This window comes from Chiloscyllium plagiosum, unplaced genomic scaffold, assembly GCF_037043375.1.
Source record: "Chiloscyllium plagiosum isolate Xiang-an unplaced genomic scaffold, Cpla_swu_hap1 HiC_scaffold_1, whole genome shotgun sequence".
NCBI lineage: Eukaryota > Metazoa > Chordata > Chondrichthyes > Orectolobiformes > Hemiscylliidae > Chiloscyllium > Chiloscyllium plagiosum.
This window is the reverse complement of record NW_028270139.1, coordinates 109,858,400-109,875,831: the sequence shown is the minus strand read 5'-3', so window position 1 is coordinate 109,875,831 and position 17,432 is coordinate 109,858,400. Positions and strand designations below refer to the sequence as shown.

The 17,432-nt window shown below is 41.2% G+C and overlaps 1 protein-coding gene across 3 annotated transcripts in view; it reads left to right on the top strand.

The window, feature by feature from the left end:
* The window catches only part of unm_sa41569 (un-named sa41569), a 178,452-nt gene that overhangs the window by 23,490 nt on the left and 137,530 nt on the right, over positions 1–17,432 (top strand). For 2 of the 3 annotated variants that reach the window (XM_087989711.1, XM_043687186.2), the window contains exons 2-4: positions 2,000–2,065; positions 3,320–3,450; positions 4,565–4,667. In XM_087989711.1, coding sequence (XP_087845837.1) covers positions 2,000–2,065; positions 3,320–3,450; positions 4,565–4,667 — 300 coding nt within the window. Of the gene's footprint in view, positions 1–1,999; positions 2,066–3,319; positions 3,451–4,564; positions 4,668–17,432 lie in introns of those variants that run through there. The other variant, XM_087989718.1, reaches the window with a different exon arrangement.

The following is a 17,432-nucleotide window of genomic DNA, read 5'->3' as shown; positions in this document are numbered from 1 at the left end:
TGCTAAAAGGTCCAGGAGGAGCAACAAAAAAAAAATCCCTCTGTCCTCGGAGGGGGGGGGGGGGAAGAGAGGAGGGGAGGGATGTAGTGATTGTAATGAGGGCAACCAGATGTACATCAAAGAATGGGTTACCAATCAGGGAGCCCTGGCTGACAGATCTAAATCTGCATGTCCAGGGTTCTGCTCACTGAGAGCTGGCTCTGAGGAAGCTGGATCAGTGTCTCGGATCTCCACATGGAAATAAGGGGTGATCTGGTGACTAGATACCTGCCTCAGTGGAGTTGTTTCCATTTTGTAGAAGCTTTTGAAATGGGAATACAATAACAAGATTGAGGAGTTTAGGAAAAGTGTCTAAAACATTGCTTGGATTTGCTGCTAAGAGTGAACAGTTTGAGATTCAAAGGATGTAAGAATCTGAAGAACAGAAGCTGCTTACTAGCATTGATTATGGTGTGGACGCAAAAGTGTGAACTCTTTTTAAGGAATAAAATCTTGTGGAGATAGAGAAATGGAACTTGTCATGGGATAGGGTTTGGGAAAAGATTTTAGTCTTTGCAGCCTCCTCTATTAATTTAATCCTTTTTCAGCGCTGGGTTCATTCTGGTGACTTGGTACTGTCCCCCTGTCAGATCGCTACACTTGTGCGATGTGTTGCTCAGCATTTTGCAAGTTAATGACATTTACTTCCATAATTAGTGATTTGGAGTTGATCATGCTGCCTCCTTTAGGTTGGTGAATCTTAAATTTCCTCTGTTCTACTTGGCAGCTTAGTACTTATGCCAAGATGTATGTTTGTTATTTATGTTCCAGATACAGGGATTGAAAGTGAGTGAACCAGAATTGCGCTGGGATGAATAGATATTCATTGAAATTTACTTTGGGTTATGCAAGCTTGCTTTTTAACGCCATTCCACTGAAATATTTTATGTCAACATTTGTAATTTCTTTAGTATTCTATATCTGATATCTAACTGCAGAACCTTCTGCACAGCAGACAAGAGTGCTGGCAGTCTTATCATTTTGTAGCTTCGCCATCCTGGTTCACCAGAATCTGAACTAATTGTATGTGAATTGGTTACTGAATTGTACTTGTTTTAATTCAACCTATTTGGGCATGTTGTGATGCAGGTTGAACTTGTACCCAGACACCCCCCACCCCGTCACTAGAACTCTTAATTGTCTTCAGGCATTTACTCAGGATTCCTCTCCTCTTAAAGAAAAGAGCAAGCTGAATCTGTGGGCTTTGGATTGTGGGTACTCTGTAAGAGTGTCTGTAGATACTTTTCAAGCTCTTATTTCAAGACTTTGCACTAAGTCCATGTGAAAGAGTCAGTTACAAGCACCAGTCACTCCTCTTCAGAACCTATACTTAGAATCATAGAATCCCTACAATGTGGAAACAGGCCCTTCAGCTCATCACGTCCACACCGATCCTTTTTACTTCACCTGGATGCATGCAGCTGGAAGGTCTCTAATAGAATCTCTGTGCTGGTCAGGATGAATCCGATCTCTCTCAATCGGTGGGCTGTCTGCCACCTAAAGCGTCACTTTCTTTCCCACTGCTGACATACCATGTCTTCATGTATGTCTGCAGTAATCCTCCCAAACATGTAATATCTGCCACTTGGAAGGCCATCCAACCAAGTTCTTCTGCAAGTCACACATCTGATGTCTTGTCTTGTGTTTTTTTTTCATTGTTATTGGGTCAAAATCCTGGAACTCCCTGACCTCACTATAGAAATTCCTTCGTGGATTGTAGCCATCCACAAAGGTAGATCACAGTACCCGGGGATGGGGCGATTTAAATGCTGACTGTATCTGGTGAAGCTACATCCCAAGAATAAGAAACAACAAATAGCCACAATCAAGCTTCTCTCCCTTTTCCCTCACCCAAAGCTTGGTTTGGATCTCTGTTTCCTTTCTTTTCCCCCTCCTAAACAAAAAACTGTGTGTGTGCGCGCAGCTGGGTCTAACCCTTTGCTTCACTTTTACTTTACAGACTTATGTTGGAGATATTCTCATAGCCATCAATCCGCTCAAGTACTTACCCTTGTATGAAAAGTCGGTAGGTACTAATTTTTGATAATTAGATAAGTAGAATTTTAATTCTGTCAATCATATAAAGCTATATGATATAATAACTAATTTTGTGGTCAAATCTATGTGTAGGTTTCTAAAGCTCTCGGACGAGCCCCACCTTTTTATTATTTCCATTGCAAATACAAAACATCTGAATCCTTCTAACCAATAGTGTGTCCCAAAAGTCAAAATTTAAATAGAAAATCTGTAAGATGGCCAGAAACTCGTACCTCCTGAAATTCCCAATACCAAACTTGGTTATCACCATTTTAAAAATTCAGGGTTTAAAGGAACCGAGCTGATAGTGTTACATGGTGGCCTGAATTTGCAAAAATGATTGATATGGCATGATCTTTAAAGGGCCAGATTTGATTTTTGAAAATGTTTGACTTTATTGTGGTCTGTAGGAAGAATTTGGTTTTGATATGTTCTGTAAAAAACAGAGGACGTTAACATTAAAAAAAACATTGTGGGAGAAGTGGATGGAGAAGAGGAACTGGGAGCAATTTAGTAATCCAGCAAAGTTTAAAAGTATGCAAGCATAGATTTACTTGAAACAAGTATACAATCAACAAAGGTCAATTGAGGTATTTAAGAAATTTTTGAAATGAAGACCCCTGTGGTCAGTGTTGTTAGTGGTACAGAAACTTGATATGCAAGATTTTAATACAAAAATCCACCTCCTTTCTCATCTTAGCTTAAATTTGCACCAGGTAATGTCAGTAAGTCCATAATAAAAGGATTGGATGAATTGTGAATGATGTGAATTTTGATTAATTCAGTGAGAGCGCGGTATGACGTCAGGTGTAGAGTAATAGGATGACTGAAAATATAAGATGCCCTGTGGTTGAGAAGTTACGTTAAATCTAAGTAGTGTGGAACAACAAAAAAGGCCCAAGGTAGTTTGAATTTTGAAACAAAACTGATTTATAGTTAGGGTAAATGTGAATGGGAACCAGAAAGGTGAGATGGGCAAAGCCTATTCAGGGGAGGTTCAGCACAGATGTACAGCAAGGAATCCTTCAGTCCAACTCATCCATGCTGACCAGATATCCTAAATTAGTCTGGTCCCATTTGTCAGCATTTAGCAGTTACCCCACTAAACCTTTCCTATTCATATACCCATCCAGTAAATGTAAGAAAACTGTCAATTCCCTAAATGGCAACCAGTTGCATGATACTATTGTTTGGATTCAAGAAAGTACTACTGTTTTTAATTTCTTCTGTGTTTGTTTGTCAGGAAGCTGAAAAATACAAAAGCTGTTCAAAAAGCAACCTACCACCTCACATTTTTGCAGTGGCTGATCGTGCGTATCAATCAATGTTAGGACGCTTAGCCACTGGCCCCAAGAACCAATGTATCGTTATCAGGTAAGAATACATCAGTGGAGTTGTATTAAAATATCATTTGCTTGGGTCCATTTGACCTAGTGCTTATGTTCTGCACCAGATACTATTGTATACTTTTTAAATACTTTTTGAAAAGAGGCAGATAGGCCTGGACATTTACAATAATTTCCTTTTTTTTCTGGTGAGAAGGCGGTTTTCCAACCTTTTTTATATGATGTTGTGACTTTTGAGTAAAAGGGATAGAGTAACGTTAAAATATTGGTTTGACCTTTGTTTGGCCAGAAATCATGGAACTTTTCCATTGTTGACGAGTGGGTTGCATATGCTAGAAAGTAAGTATTATAGCACAACCAATGGTAATGATTATCTTTTATGGATGATATTTTACAGTGTTAGGCCTTAAGTGGGTTGATGCTTTAGCTTTATAACAGATGGGTTAGATGTTTGAAGACTTGTGCCTTGCCAAGCATGGCAACTCTGCTTTCTTATTGTGATTACTAATGGAATTCTTTCCAAAAAAGTAGATTTGGGGTACATTAATAGTGACAATTCTCCATGCCTCCCCTTTTGAAAAACAGTCTTCCTTAAATTTATTTTTAAGTTGAAAAATTGGGTAGTCTGATAACTTGTGTTGACACGCACACTCTATTCTGTACAAACCTACTGGGATTTGTACATGTACAACAAAAATTTATCAAGTAATAGCAAGACGTAGAAACAGTGCAACAGTTTCCATGATTCCGTATTGTTCACGATAGAATTTTGCGTTCTACCTGGGAAGTTTTTTGCAGTTAATTTGCCCAACTGGTAAAGCAGTATATATCTGAATATCAATTAGCCTCTTACCTGGAATCCTAATATTGACTAGGTTTTGATTTGTTTTACTATTGTCACATGTAGCTAGGTACAATGAAAAGTTTTGTTATGTGCATAAGGATAATAGAACACCATGAGGAATACAATGTTACGGCTGCAGAGAAGACACCGTGAGGTCAACATTAAACTTGAGAGGCCCATTCAGGCTTCTAATAACAACAGGGAAGAAGCTGTTCTTGAATCTGTTGGTATATGTATTTAAGGTGAGCAGGTGCTGGAGGTTAGATGTACGTTTTTGTTGTTTCATTTGCTCCAACAGTGGGGAAAGTGGCGCTGGCAAAACTGAAAGCACCAAGCTCTTACTGCGACAGATCATGGAGCTCTGCAAAGGAAATTCGCAGTTAGAACGGCAGATTCTTCAGGTAAGATAATAACAATCACTTGGTGGCTTGCTTCCCTTCCTTGACAAAAAAAAAGTTTAACCCACGGATACTGCTGACAAACTGAAATTCCTCTTGTAGCACAGATATGTTGATGTACTAATGGGCACTGCGAACTTTGTTTGTGTACTTCAGTTATTGTCTTGAAATGTAGAATTGAAAATAATTTTCATTCAGGTTTGTGTGCTAACCAATTTGTGGTGTTGTACATTCTTTCATTTAAAAGAACACTTTATCATTCTATGTCGGTAGGGAGTTTGCAGGGACACATCTCAGCCATGGTATTTGGTAAAAAATTTAAAATTGTCATGGAAACTAATTTGGTCGAAAATGGAGCAGTCACTGTGACCTGAGAAGCAAAGAACCACAATGAATCCTGACTATGCAGACCACAGTTATCCCATTCCTATTCCCTTTCAAACAACTATGAATCTATTGATTGCAGATTGGGAACCACGTGTGGTAATTTGTGAAGATTTCATACTAATCCTGGTTGAATGGGATTTTTCTAAAAACTGAATGGGATTAACAAGAAATAAAAACCTGATTTGTCAGTATCTGTTTAGCTGATCATGTCAATGTTGACTGTCTTCCTTCACAATCACTTATCTGATTATGTAGCTACACTTTGTGCAACGTGTTGAAACCCTGAAATATCACATTAGTGACATTTAACACCAAAGTGTTAACTACATTCCAAGAAAATGCAGCAGAAATAGTAAACTAGAGATTTATTTCTTGAAGTGAATATTGCAAGTTGGAAGGAGTGTTCTCATGATCCTCTTGAGCAACATGAGAGCTATAGATAGGGATGGGGGATTTCCAGACTAGGGGGCAGCTTTTCAGGTGAGAGGGGAGACATTTAATGACATGGTGGGCAACTTTTGTTTACACAGTGGTTCATGTGTGGAATGAGCTACCAGAAGTAGTGGCGGATGCAGGTACAGCATTTAAAAGATATTTGGATAAGTACATGAATCGGAAAGGTTTGGAGGGATATGGGCCTGGAGCAGGGAGGTGGGACTAGTTTGGTTTAGACTTGGTTCATCATGGATTGGTTGGACTGAAGGGTCTGTTTCCGTGCTGTATGACCTGAGATTGTCTCGACTGCATTTGCTCTGATCGAGGGAAACTGGAAAAGAGGATACAGATGTATCCAAATACCAGGAAACTAATTGCAAAACTAAATAAACAGAATTTTCCTACAGCAACAGATGATGATTTCCGGTCAATTTACAACTTCCCTTTCTCTCCCATTCTGAAAGTGCTAACACCTTGTGGAGAGACAGTTACAGTCAGAGGTGTTAGAGAAGGACAGGAGAGATTAGATGATAAAGGTTTTATGGTCCAAGCAAAAGTAAATGGTAATGGGACAAGAAACAAATGGTGCATCTAATGGAACTGTGAATGGCAGGTTACTGAAAATCTACCACTGCAGGTGTAGGGAAGCTTTTGTGTATTACTGCAGTGCGTGTTGTGCTCTGTATGGTATGGGCACTCTTAAAGGTGTGACTTCAGGCAAGAAATACTTGGTGGGTTGTTTGACAATGTGTGACGTTGCAGCTGAGCTGCTTGTTGAGTTCACCAGACTATTCACACACTCTTTTATTGCAGAATAATAAACAGAAATGACACAATCTGCACAATTTTCACTGTCACCAACCCAGATTGTTTATACTTTTTATGGGATGTATTTGTTGACAAAGCCAGAATTTATTACCTATCCCTACTTCCCCAGCAAACAGCTCTTGAACTATTGGAGTGTAGGAACACCCACAGTACAGTTACAAAGGGAGTTCTAGAATTTTAACCCAGCAAAAGTGAAGGAACATGATACTGTTCCAAGCAATGATGACTTGTACCTTGGAGGGAAACTTGCAGTGGTAGTGTCCCTATGCATCTGCTGCCTGTGCACTTCTAGATAGTAGAAGTTGAGAGTTTGGAAGGTGTTAGAGAAGCTTTTGTGTTACTTCAGCGTGTGTTGTAGATGCTGCCACTCTGCATTGAAGCTGAGAGAAGCAAATGTTAAAGGTGTGGGATTATATGTCAAACAAGCAGGCTACTTTGTCTTGACTTGAGCCTTATAGTTGGTCAAGGGGTGACAGAAGGTGAATTTCTTAGACAAGCATCCTATCATCTGACCCGCTCTTGTAGCGTCAGTGTTTATATGGCTGGTACCGTTCATTCTCTGGTTAATGATAACCATGAGGAGGTTGCTATTGATGGATTTAAGTGGTGAATGTAAAGGGGTGATTGTTAGATTCTGTCTGGTTGGAGATGGTCATTGTCTCTCATTTGTGTGGTTCAGATTTTACTTGCCACTTATCGTAGGGGAAGTTGAAACCGTTGGAGGTGGTTGGACATAGGATTCTCCCCTGAGGTGGCAAGTTGTAATGTGCTTGTCAACTTGACTGAGAATCTCTAATTCTGAGCAGGGCTAATAAAGTTGCAGATGTTGATTTTTGTCTGCTGTGCATTTCCTGTATTTTCAACTTGATATTGGCATAGCTTAGGAAACAGGAGATCTGCTGATTGGACTGGATATATCTGAGCTATTTAAGGTGAGTATAGTAGATGGTACTTTAAATGCAAAGAAAATTTTTGATGTTGCAATAAAGAATAGTTGGACACAGTTTGTTTTGGAGGAGCGAATGGGGAGCGGAGCCTGAATTCGTACCATTAGAGTCCATACTAAACTTTTATTCCATGATTGATTAAATTGTGGAACAATATCAAACAATATGATTTGATTTATATTTGGTCCTTCCAAACTGTTGTTTTTCGTATAAGTGAGTCAACAGTTCAGGGTACCATTTTTGAGCCTCCTTGTGTATTTTATGGTTGCAATGTTTGTAAGGTGTGTCAGTGTGGAGGGAGGAGAAGGGAGAACGTCCTGTATTGCTGCTGATGACGTGTAAACTGTGAAGAGAACAGAAGCTCCCATTATTCCAAAGGTCAGTTTCATTATCCAAACAGCCTGAGATTAGGTTGGCACTTAAAAGTGCAATTAGAACTTGAAGTTTCTAGTGGCATCACAGTTGACCCAAATTTTCTGTAAATTTTCATATCTGGTACTTTTACTGTTGTATTGGTGAACCCAAGAGTTCTGCATTGCCTTGCCTTCATTTTAATAAATGGAGTAATCTTGCTTGTGAAGATTTAAGTTGGTGCTACAGCATCCAATAAACTTTGGTAAGTGGGGGAAGCAATATTGTGGGTTTGCCTCAATATGCAATTTACACAGATGAGGGAAGAATATTCATCTGCATTAAATCTGTAAACATTTGGGCAGCAGGGGGCTTGCAACTCAGTTTAGCTTTTTCTCCATATTTCCACCTCAAAAAAGAAGAATTGTCCCTCATTTAAAAATGGATCTTTTTTTTAAAAAAAAAAAAGTTTTTATCTGTGGGATGTGGATGTTGGTGGCTGACCAGCATGCATTGTTGGTCCTTAGTTGCTGCCTTCTTGAATCACTGCAGTCCACCTGCTGTGGGTCGACCCACAATGTCATTAGGGAGGGAATTCCAGGATTTTGATCTGGCAACGGTAAAGGAATGCCAACGAATTTCCAAGTCAGGATGGTGAGTGGCTTTGAGGGGAACTCGAAGGTGGTGATGTTCCTTTGATAGCGATGTGAATAAGTAGCAGGAGGATTATGAATCTTAAAGTTAAATTACACAGTTAGATGAGAAAACTGTTAAGTTTGGAGAAAAGATTAGAATATTTATTAAAATAGATAAAAGTAATGACTAATATCTTTTACCTTAATTGACTGTAAGTCAAAGATATTAAATCTAAGTTGTTAAACTTGTTGATATTTTGAGAGATTGATGGAAGGATCTTAGAGACTGTATGTCCTCATGTTGGAGGTAGTTACCTCAGCTGCAGGACATCTCTGCAGGTGTTCCTCAGGGTGGTGTCCTAGGCCCAACCACCTTCAGCTGATTCATCAATGACCTTTCCTCCATCATAAGGTCAGAAGTGGGAATGTTCACTGACTGCACAATGTTCAGTACCATTTATGACTCCCTAGATACTGAAGTAGTCCATGTTCAAATGCAGGTGAGACAAAACAATACCCTGGCTTAGGCTGACAAGTGGCAAGTAACATTAGCACTAGACATATGTCAGTTAATGACCATCACCAATAAAAGGCATTCTAGCCACTGCCCTTGACATTCAATAGTGTTACCAGCACTGAATTCCCCACTATCAAAACCTTGGAGTTGACATTGGCCAGAAACTGATCTGAACTACCTATACATGTAATGTGGCTCCACAGAAAAATCCAAAGCTAGGAATATTGCAGTGATAACTCCCCTCCTAACTCCCCACCTTTTACAAGCCACAAATCAGGAGTGTGATGAAATACTCCCCACCTGTCTGGATGATGCACCTTGACAACATCCATGACAAAGCAGCCTGCGCGAATAGCATTACATCTACAGACATCCAGACACTTCCAGCACTGATGCTAAGTAGCAGCTGTGTGTGCTATTATTAAGATGCACATGGAAATTCATCAAGGCTCCTTTGCCAGCACCTTGCAAAAACCACCACCACAATCAATACCATGTCGAAGGACAAAGGCAGCAGATACATGGGAACATCACCTGCAAGTTCCTAGTTCCCCTCCAAGCCACTCACCATCCTGACCTGGAAGTATATTGCCGTTTCTTCACTGTCACTGGGTCAGAATCCTGGAATCCCCTCCATAAGGCCCGGTGGGTCCAGGTACAGCACATGGGCCACAACAGTTCAAGAAGGCAGCTCACCACCACCTTCTCAATAGCAGCTAGGGATGGTCTATAAAAGCTGGCCTAGTCAGTGACACCCAGACCCTCTGAATGAAGTTTTAAAATATGCAGAATGATATTTGCAAGAGTTTGTTGACACTAGTACATGGAACTACCTATTTTAAAGAAATATGATTATTCAAGCAGAAATGAATTGAAACTATAAAATAAGATTTTTGTTTTTTATATAACAGTACAGCACAGAACAGGCCCTTCAGCCCACGATGTTGTGCCGACCATTGATCCTCATGTATGCACCCTCAAATTTCTGTGACCATATGCATGTCCAGCAGTCTCTTAAGTGTCCCCAGTGACCTTGCTTCCACAACTGCTGCTGGCAACGCATTCCATGCTCTCTCGACTCTGTGTAAAGAACCCGCCTCTATGCTTTCCTCCAACCAGCTTAAAGCTATGACTTCTCGTGCTAGCCATCTCTGCCCTGGAAAATAGTCTCTGGCTGTCAACTCTATCTGTGCCTCTCATTATCTTGTATACCTCAATTAGGTCCCCTCTCCTCCTCCTTTTCTCCAATGAAAAAAGTCTGAGCTCAGTCAACCTCTCTTCATAAGATAAGCCCTCCATTCCAGGCAGCATCCTGGTAAACCTCCTCTGAACCCTCTCCAAAGCATCCCCATCTTTCCTATAATAGGGTGACCAGAACTTGACGCAGTATTCCAAGTGCGGTCTAACCAAAGTTTTTTTTTTATTATAGAGCTGCAACAAGATCTCACGACTCTTAAACTCAATCCCCCTGTTAATGAAAGCCAAAACGCCATATGCTTTCTTAACAACCCTCTCCACTTGGGTGGCCATTTTAAGGAATCTATGTACCTGCACACCAAGATCCCTCTGTTCCTCCACACTGCCAAGAATCCTAACCTTAATCCTGTACTCGGCTTTCAAATTCGACCTTCCAAAATGCATCACCTTGCATTTATCCAGGTTGAACTCCATCTGCCACCTCTCAGCCCATCTCTGGGCATCCTGTTAATATCCCGCTACAGCCTACAACAGCCCTCTATACTGTCAACGACACCTCCAACCTTTGTGTCGTCTGCAAACTTGCTGACCCATCCTTCAATCCCGTCATCCAAGTCATTAATAAAAATTACAAACAGTAGATGCCCAAGGACAGAGCCATGTGGAACACCACTCACCACTGACTTCCAGGCAGAATATTTTCCTTCTACTACCACTTGCTGTCTTCTGTTGGCCAGCCAATTCTGTATCCAGACAGCTAAGTTCCCCTGTATCCAATTCCTCCTGACCTTCTGAACTCGATAAGGTTTGTGAGGCATGACCTGCCCCTCACAAAAAGCCGTGTTGACTGCGTTTAATCAAGCCATGCTCTTACAGGTGGTCATAAATCCTATCCCTCAGAATCCTTTCTAACACCTTGCAGACAACAGATGTGAGACTTACTGTAATTGCCGAGAATTTCCCTATTCCCTTTCTTGGAGAGGAATTACATTTGCCTCTCTCCAGTCCTCAGGTATGACTCCAGTGGAGAGCGAGGATGCAAAGATCTTCAAGTGGTGAAGCAATTTCATTTCTCGTTTCCCAAAGCAGCCGAGGACAAATCTGGTCTGGGCCTGGCGACTTCCTCTATCTCTATCCATTCCAGCATGCACACCTGCTCTTCAAAGGTTTCATTCACTTCAAAGTTCATTTCTTACATAAAGACAGAAGCAAAAAACTCATTTTGGTTGAGCATTAGTAATAAAATACTACTTCTGCTTCTCTGTGCATGGCAGGAATATAGAGAGAAAGCTTTGTTTTGCCTGGTTTAACTAGTCTTAGAATTTTCAACTTGATCTAAATAATATTTAATTACAACATAAAACAGCAGATGCTGGAGAGCACAGCGAGTCAGGCAGCATCCATGGAGAGACAGCAAGCTAATGTTTCAAGCCTAGATGAACTCACCAGATGACTTCTGATGAAGAGTCATCTGGACTCAATGTTAGCTTGCTCGCTCTCCATGGATGATGTCTGACCCATGGTGATCTCCAGCATCTGTTGTTTTGAGGAAGTGTGTTTGATCGACCAAAAGGCCTTGGTTCCCTTTTCAAACAGTCCTTTATATTTCCTGCTCACACACTTACACTCCTGACTCAAAATCACTTTGTGCTAACATCTCCGTTGCTCTGCTTGTTTGCAGTGAGAACCTCCCAACTCTTGAAACTTGTTCAAGGGAAAAAATGGCATTTGAATGGAACCAGTGATTCAATGTGTCCAATTTAACTTCTACATATGCGCTATTCTGCCTCTAAGAAACCTTAAGGATGATAGGGGAGCAGGCTGCACAGCTCAAACAAAAACCTGTTTGCTTGTGGGTTCAGACAGGTGTCTCATTGGCAGCTGTGTTTCTGATTTAGGATTTTGATTTAAAATGCACATACCACAGGTAACTTGTGTTAGTCATAGAGATGTACAACATGGAAACAGACCCTTCAGTCCAACTTGTCCATGCCGACCAGATATCCCAACCCAATCTAGTCCCAGCTGCCAGCACTCAGCCCATATCCCTCCAAACTCTTCCTATAAGGTCACCCCTCAGCCTCCAATGCTCCAGGGAAAACAGCCCCAGCCTGTTCAGCCTCTCCCAAAAGCTCTAATCCTCCAACCCTGGCAACATCCTTAAATCTTTTCTGAAACCTCTCGGCTTTCACAACATCTTTCCAATAGGAAGGAGACCAGAATTGCACGCAATATTCCAACAGTGGCCTAACCAATGTCCTGTACAGCCGCAACATGACCTCCCAACTCCTGTACTCAATACTCTGACCAATAAAATCTGTTAACCTTTTTTTTTCTGCCATCACATTTGAGGGTCATGCCAAACTTGTTTTCTCCTTGATATGTTCTCTTTTAACGTGTTTATTTTAACAGCACACTTGTTTACATCTTTTGATTTATTGTCACATGTACCTAGCTACAGCGAAAAGTTGTTTTTTGTGTGCAGTACAGGCAGATCATACCATACAAAGATCAGAGTGATCGAACAGAGTGAGGAATACAAAGTTATGTGATGAAACACTATTTAATCATTCAGCCGCTAAATTTCTCTGATCAAAGCATACCTTGAAAACTCAGTTACTTTCCTTTTACAAATATCACTATCTGAATTAACCCATCTGAGTCCTTATTAATTTATTCCCATTTGGAAGTCAACCTTTTCTTTTGGTGTCGCTGCATTTATTGCCAATCCCTAGTTGCCCCTGAATGTGTGAGCCACGTATGCTTGCTGCCCATGTCCTTCCACAGCGTTCATGGAATTGGATTTGGTTAAAAAATCCTTTGTATTTGCTGTTGTGCATCTTGTACATCATCCACATTGCTGTCATAATGCATTAACAGTGGAGAGGATGAAAGTTTAAGATGACAAAATGGGTTGATTTGTCAGGATGATATTGATCTTCTTGAAAGTTGTTGGAGTTGTCCATTTCCAGGCAAGTGGTTGTCACACTTACAACCTTCCTCAATCCCTCTCTTGTCTCTAAGTTGTCAGAATGCTGACAGATGTACAATAGTGGATAAGAAAACATTTTCTCCATATAATAACCAAAATACTGAGGATACTGGAGACCTGAAATTTAAAAAAAAAACAAGTGCTGGAGAAACCCAACAGGTCTGGCAGCATCTATGGAGATAAAAACAGTTTGCATTTGGAATCTTGTGATTCTTCTTTGAAATTCACTTTTCCAAACTCTGAAATTTCCTCCAGTTAAGTATTGGGAAGACTGAAGCAATTGTCTTTGGTGCCTGTTACAAACTCCCATACTTGATCATCATCTGCACAGCCATCTGCCTGGCTATTATGTGAAGCTATAGCAGACATTTTGCAACATTGAGTGCCATATTTGAAGTCTGTGACATCCTTTGGCCACATGTCGCCATTGCCACTAAGACTGCTTGTTTCCATCTTTTACAATAGAGCTTAACCAACACTCAGGCTAGAGCAAAGCAGTTGCTGAAACCTTTATCCTCATTACCTCTGGACTTGACTGAGTTGATGCAATGCAGGCTACTGCCCCATGTTCGTCTCTCCCCTGACTTTGCAGTCATCTACAAAGTGAGGTGGGAGTGACATCAGGGCCACATTTAAATGAGCATTGCATTGGTGCCTGGCTAAACTGGAATCGGTGGGAATGAGGAGAAAGGTTCATTGCTGCTTGGAGTTTTATCTGGCACATAAGCTGATGATTGTGGTTGTTGGAGATCAGTCATCTCCGCTCCAGGACATCTCTGCAGATGTTCCTCAGGATAGTGTCCTCGGCCCAACTGACTTCAGCTGTTTCATCAATGACCTTCCCTCCATCAGAAGGTCAGAAATGGGGATGTTTGCTGATGATTGCATGATATTCAGCATTATTTGCAACTCCTCAGATACTGAACCAGTCCATCCCCACGCGCATGAGACCTGGACAGTATCCACATTTGTACTGACAAATGGCAATTAATGTTTGTGCCACACGAGTGCCAGGTGTTGACCATCTCCATTTAAGAGAATCTCTCACAGTTGCCGCTTGATATTCATTGCCATCACTGAATCCCCTGCTATTGACAAACTGACAATGAATTTTGACCTGGACTAGACTATTGATAGAAAAGCAGGCCAGAGGCTAGGAATTCTTAGTTAGGTGGGAGTGACTGTCTCTGTCTCTGTCTCTGTCTCTGTCTCTGTCTCTGTCTCTGTCTCTGTCTCTGTCTCTGTCTCTGTCTCTGTCTCTGTCTCTGTCTCTGTCTTTAATTTAAATGTGGCCTTAATGACAGTGTAGTATTGAGCCCTAGCAAAACTGAAATCAGTGAGTGACTCCCCACAGTCTATCCACGTCTCCAAGGCCCAAGTCAGGAGTGTGATGGAATGCTGCCATTTGCCTGGACATATGTACCTCAAATAATGCCTTTTTAAAGCTTGAGACCATCCCGGATCAAAGAGTCTGTTTGATCCACAAGCATATTTCCCTCCTCCACCGATGTGCAGTAGCAGCAGTATGTACTGTCTACATGATGCACTCAGAATTCACCAAATCTGCTTGAGCAGTACCTTCCAAATCTATGACCACTTTGATTTAGAAGGGCAAGGACAGGGGATGCCTGAGCACACCAACACTTGCAAGTTCCTCTCTAAGCCACTCAACTTGGAAATATATTGTTGTTACATCAGTGTTGCTGGGTTAAACTCCCTCCTTAAAAGCATTCTGGGTCCATCTACAGCAAATGGATTGCAGTGGGTCATGAAGGCAGCTCACCACCATCCTTTTGATGGCACGTAGGAACAGGCAACAGTGACGTCTAAATCCCATGAATGCAAAAGAAAATCCTTAAATGTCCCAGCTCTCTGTCCACCTTTTTAAACACTCCTGAAAACGTATCCTTTTGAATATTTGTGCGTCTAAGATCTCTGCAAGTCTCGGTCCCAAATTTTGAATTATAACTTTCCTGTGAGGCCACTTGGAAATGGTTTATCATATTGAAAGAATGACATAAATATGTCATAGCATCAATAATAGATGAGGACAGTGTAAAGAATTTGGGGAATCAGGAATAATGTTCCCACTAAGTTGCATGGCTGCAGAACAACCAGAGGTTCTCCATGTCAGCCATACTTAAGTCCATCCTTTATCTTTCAGCATGGACACAGCCATGCAGATAGTTTAAAGGGTGGCTGCACTCAAATAACACAGTTCTCCTGAACATTCGTCATGATATGAGTCACTTCCACGGATCTTTGCATATCCTCTGGGTGATACACTAAAGTTATTTTTAATTCTTTTGTGGAATGTACGGTGTCACTGGATTGGTCAGCATTCCTACTTGTCCAGCGGGTGCTTGACGGTCAACCATATCACAATGGGTCTGGGGTCACACATCAGTATTAGCCAGTTGGATTTCCTTCCATAAAGGGCATTAGTGAACCATGTTTTTATGACAATTGACAGTGATTACAGTCACCAGTTGGCCATTTTTTTGAATTGAATTCAAGTTTCAGCATCTACCATAGTGTGGTTCAAACCTGTGTCCCCAGATTATAGCCTGGGCTTCACGATTGCTAGTCCATTGACATTACCACTATGTATTAACCTCCCTTTTGGTCAATGGCAGCTTCCATGATGTTAATGCTGGTGAATTCAGTAATGTTAATACCATTTGAAGAGGAGGTGCTGGCGTTGGACTGGGGTGGACAAAGTTAAAAATCTCTCAACACCAGATTATAGTCCAACAGGTTTACTTGGACTAGCTAGCTACCTGATGAAGGAGCAGTGCTTTAAAAGCTAGTGCTTCCAAAAGACCCTGTTGGACCATAACCTGGTGTTGTGTGATTTTTTTTTAATTTCTTTGAACACCATTTGAATGTTAAGGGGAGATGGTTAGATTCTCATGATGGATAAATTCATTTTTCTTGGCATTTGCATTGTGCAGATTGCACTTGCATTGTGCAAATGCTCCGGGCTGCTTATCAGCTGATTGAACTGGTTTAACTGGAAAATATAGTTGGTCAGAGGCGTTAATTGTTATCTTATTGATCAGCATTTATGTTTGTATGCAGATAAAGTGAGCATTTCTTTGTGTCACATTAATTTAGTAATCCCTGAAATACTTTATTGGTAAATTTCAAATGCTTAAGTGAATGCTGTTGTATCTATATAGCCTCCGTTCCCAAACTACCATGCAGCTATTGAAATACTACTTAAACGCTCAAGTACTTAAAACTACTAAAGTAAATCGATGTAATGGAAATGCAGCACCCATTTGTTCACTGCATGATCATAAGTCACAGATGATAAAGAAGCAGTGCTCTGAAAGCTTGTGCTTCCAAATAAACCTGTTGGACTATAACCTGCTGTTGTGTGATTTTTAAACTTAAACTATAAACCCATAAGATAAAGAAATTAGGCCATTCATCCCATTTGAGTCTGTCCTGTTTTCAATCATGGCTGATGTGTTTCTCATTGCCAGTTTCCAACCTTCTCCCTTGATTTCCTTTATTGGTCAAGAATCTATCCATCTTTGTCTTAAAGATACTCACTGACTTGACTTCTACAGCCTTCAGTAGCAATGAGTTCCACAGGTTAACCACCCTCTGGCTGAAGAAATTCCTCCTTATCTCTGGTCTAAAGGGTCATCTCTTCACTCCTGAGGCTGAGCCCTGGTCCTAGTGTCTCATACTAGTAGAAAAGTCATCTTTGCATCCATTCTATCCAAGCCTCTCAGTATTCTGGAACTTTCAATTGGATCAGCAGCCCCCTGCCAGTCCTTCTAAACTCCCATCAAGTATAGATCAAGAGTCCTCAACTGCTCCTCATATCACAAACCTGATATCATTCTTGTAAACCTCATCTGGACCCCCCCCCTCTCTTTCCCCCCCCCCCCCCCCCCCCCCCCCCCTCAATGCCAGCACATTGTTCCTGATTGGGACTCAAAACTGCACACAATATTCCAAATGTGGTGTGACCAGAGCCTAATAAGCCTCAGCAGTACATCTCTGCTGTTGTATGCTAGCCCTCTTGAAGTGAATGCTAATCTTGCCTTTGCCTTCGCCTTCCTTACTGCCAACTACATGTTTGGAGAATCCTGATCTAGGACACCTAAGACTCTGTCCTTCAGATTTCCGAAGCCTTTCTCTTTTTTTTTTAAGGAAACAGTTTAAACCTCTATTCTTCCTACCAAAGTGCATAACCTCGCACAGGCCCACATTGTATTGCATCTGCCACTTCCTTGCCCAGTCTCCCAGCCTGTCCAAGTCCTTCTGTAGCCCCTCTGCTTCCTCAACACTACCTGTCCCTCCACCTAGCTTTGTGTCATCTGTAATTGTTGCTCAAAACTTGCTTGAACATAAAGGCTGTCTGTTTTGGGGGGGGGGGGGTGGAAACTTGAGCACACTCTGACAAAATTCTGGAACTCCATCCCTAATGGCATTGTGGATCTACCTGCATCAAATGGTCTA